The sequence below is a fragment of the Sinocyclocheilus grahami genome, unplaced genomic scaffold (assembly GCF_001515645.1).
Source record: "Sinocyclocheilus grahami isolate Dianchi unplaced genomic scaffold, SAMN03320097.WGS_v1.1 scaffold276.1, whole genome shotgun sequence".
NCBI classification, from domain to species: Eukaryota; Metazoa; Chordata; class Actinopteri; order Cypriniformes; family Cyprinidae; genus Sinocyclocheilus; species Sinocyclocheilus grahami.
In genome coordinates, this window is record NW_015505455.1 from 730,147 (window position 1) to 732,523 (window position 2,377).

The window sequence follows — 2,377 nt, forward strand, 5'->3', positions numbered from 1 at the left end:
TTAAAATGTGTTTAAATATAATTATTAATAAACAATTGATTTAAAATAATAGAAATACAAATTGTTAATATTCATTACAATGTATATAAATAATAACAAACTATGTTATTTATATATATATATATATATATATATATATCAAAAACAATTATATATCTTATTTAACCAATTTTTATGTATATGATAGAAATATATGTAGTATCTTAATACGCATCAACATATGTGGAATAATATTGATTCCAGTTTAATCTAATTATTAATATTCATAATTGAATAAAAATAATAATAATAATAAATACTTTTAAATATATGATAAAAATATGTTTTATACATTATTAATACATTATATGTGGAATAATATTGTATCAATCTCTGTAAATATTTCCAGACATTAGCGAGAGTTCTTGCTGCAGTGTTCAAAACCGCATGCTAATCCATAATTAAAAGACCAATTTGTGGCTGTTCCATCCTCTCATCCCCTCCTTCAGCAGTGCGTGCTGACTGAACACGTTCGATGTATTATACCATCATCTTCTTAGAGTCTATCCTGAGGCCACTGCAGTCTGTTCATCCTCACTCACTATCTATGAGACACAACAGAATGCAGGAATTGGGCACTTTTGTGTTCTTGAGAGAGTGACTCTTTAGAGTGCGGACAGGCCTCTGCCTGTCTCAGATATGCAATCCAGCCGGATTCAGGGAGAAAATGTGAGCAATGGGTGGAGGAATGTTGTCAACAAGTCTCAACACACCAGTGCTGTTGTTGACCTGAAAGTGGCATCAGGGCTGAGAGAGAGAAATAATTTAGAGCCCCTAACCGCAAACATAACTGTCCATCCTGTCCTTTTAATTTCCCATTTTTCCATCAGTTTTATTCATTTGCTATTCCAAAAACTCCATTACAGATGGATGGATGTAATAATGTATTACGACAAGGATTTGCTGACCTTCGCTGTCTTTTTCAGATACGGCCATCTGTCATCACCTGTGTTTCCTCTGCAACAAGGTCAACAAGTAAAGACTGCTGCACTCACTCCACTAGTAAGCAAAAAGCTGCAAAAGAGCTTGGCGCTCCTCCTTTAACATGTTCGTGCAGATCTTTTCATCAGAGCGAATAGTTTTTGAACATCATCATCTGATTCTGTCTCTCTATAGTTGTTACCCAGCACAGTTATGACAACATTGAAGAGCATTTCCAGAGGAGTCTCGGGATGAACTACCACAGAGCCACCTCCATCAGCGTATCTGTAGATGACCACTTTGCCAAAGCGCTGGGGGATAAATGGCTCAAGCTCAAAGCTTCATCCTCCTCCTGCCATTCATCCTCTTCCTCATCTTCTTCATCTCCACCCAGCAGTCCGACCTTCATCCACTCGCCCGGCTACAGCCAGAGTCCCAAAAGGGCTTGCAAAGATTCAGTCAGTCCTACCACGACCACACCAAACCTATGGTCTGATAAATGAAGAAGAGAGAGGAATTTGATGTAGATATGACTAAATGGACTCAAGATGCATGTGTAGGCCCATGCATTTCTGCTGTAAAAAGCCAAAGGGAGATTGTGCGATGATGAGATGTTGTAAAAGTTGTCATGAGCAGATGAGGAATTGTTAAATCATCTTTAAAAGGGAGATTTTCAAAGTCTGACCTTTTTTGGATCATTCCATGGTAGCTAAGCATTGTTGGAGTTGGCTTTTGTCATTGGTTTTGTGGGTGCCACTGGTTTTTATTTGTTGACTGTGATTGCACTGATTATTACTAGTAACATTTCATCGTCTGTTGTAAGCTTTCTTCTGCAAGCACGTGCATATTTATATTAGACAGTGTACCAGAATCTTGTAACCTAAAAGGAGCACTGAGCAAAACAGACCAAAAATTACTAGGTCAGAAAGTTTCATGTTTTAATTGAAAATAAATGCTTGGAAAAAAGAGGTGGGTAACTGTTTGGCATCTCTATATGAGCTACTGCTGTTCATTTCAATCCTTGTGTAAATTTCAAGCTTTTATACTGTTGTACATATTTGTAATAAACACATTTTTTAAAACGCATTAGTAGTAGAATTTGTTTTGAATTAATGTTTGTAAAAAATTGATTGAAATGTAAATATATTTGTAAAAACATTTAGTAAAAATCTATCCTGAAATGCACATTCCTAGTCTTGTTGTGAACAAATAATAAGCATATGTTCAAAAGTTTGAGGTTTCAGTACTTTTTTTTGTTTGTTTGTTTGTTTTGGTAAAGAAATTGTTTTTATTTAGTAAGGACACTACATTTTATATTTGTTTACAAAATATTTCAAATAAATGCTGTTCTTTTGAACTTTCCATTCGTCAAAGAATACTGAAAATGTATCACAGTTTCCATAAAAATATTGAGCAG

The 2,377-nt window shown here is 35.0% G+C and overlaps 1 protein-coding gene across 1 annotated transcript in view; it reads left to right on the forward strand.

The window, feature by feature from the left end:
* The window catches only part of LOC107600043 (transcription cofactor vestigial-like protein 4), a 5,776-nt gene extending 3,738 nt beyond the window's left edge, over positions 1-2,038 (forward strand). The window contains exons 4-5 of the mRNA XM_016291806.1: positions 966-1,041; positions 1,156-2,038. Of these exons, the coding sequence (XP_016147292.1) occupies positions 966-1,041; positions 1,156-1,463 (384 nt within the window). The 3' untranslated portion in view covers positions 1,464-2,038. The remainder of the gene's footprint in view (positions 1-965; positions 1,042-1,155) is intronic.
* Positions 2,039-2,377: the final 339 nt, after the last annotated feature.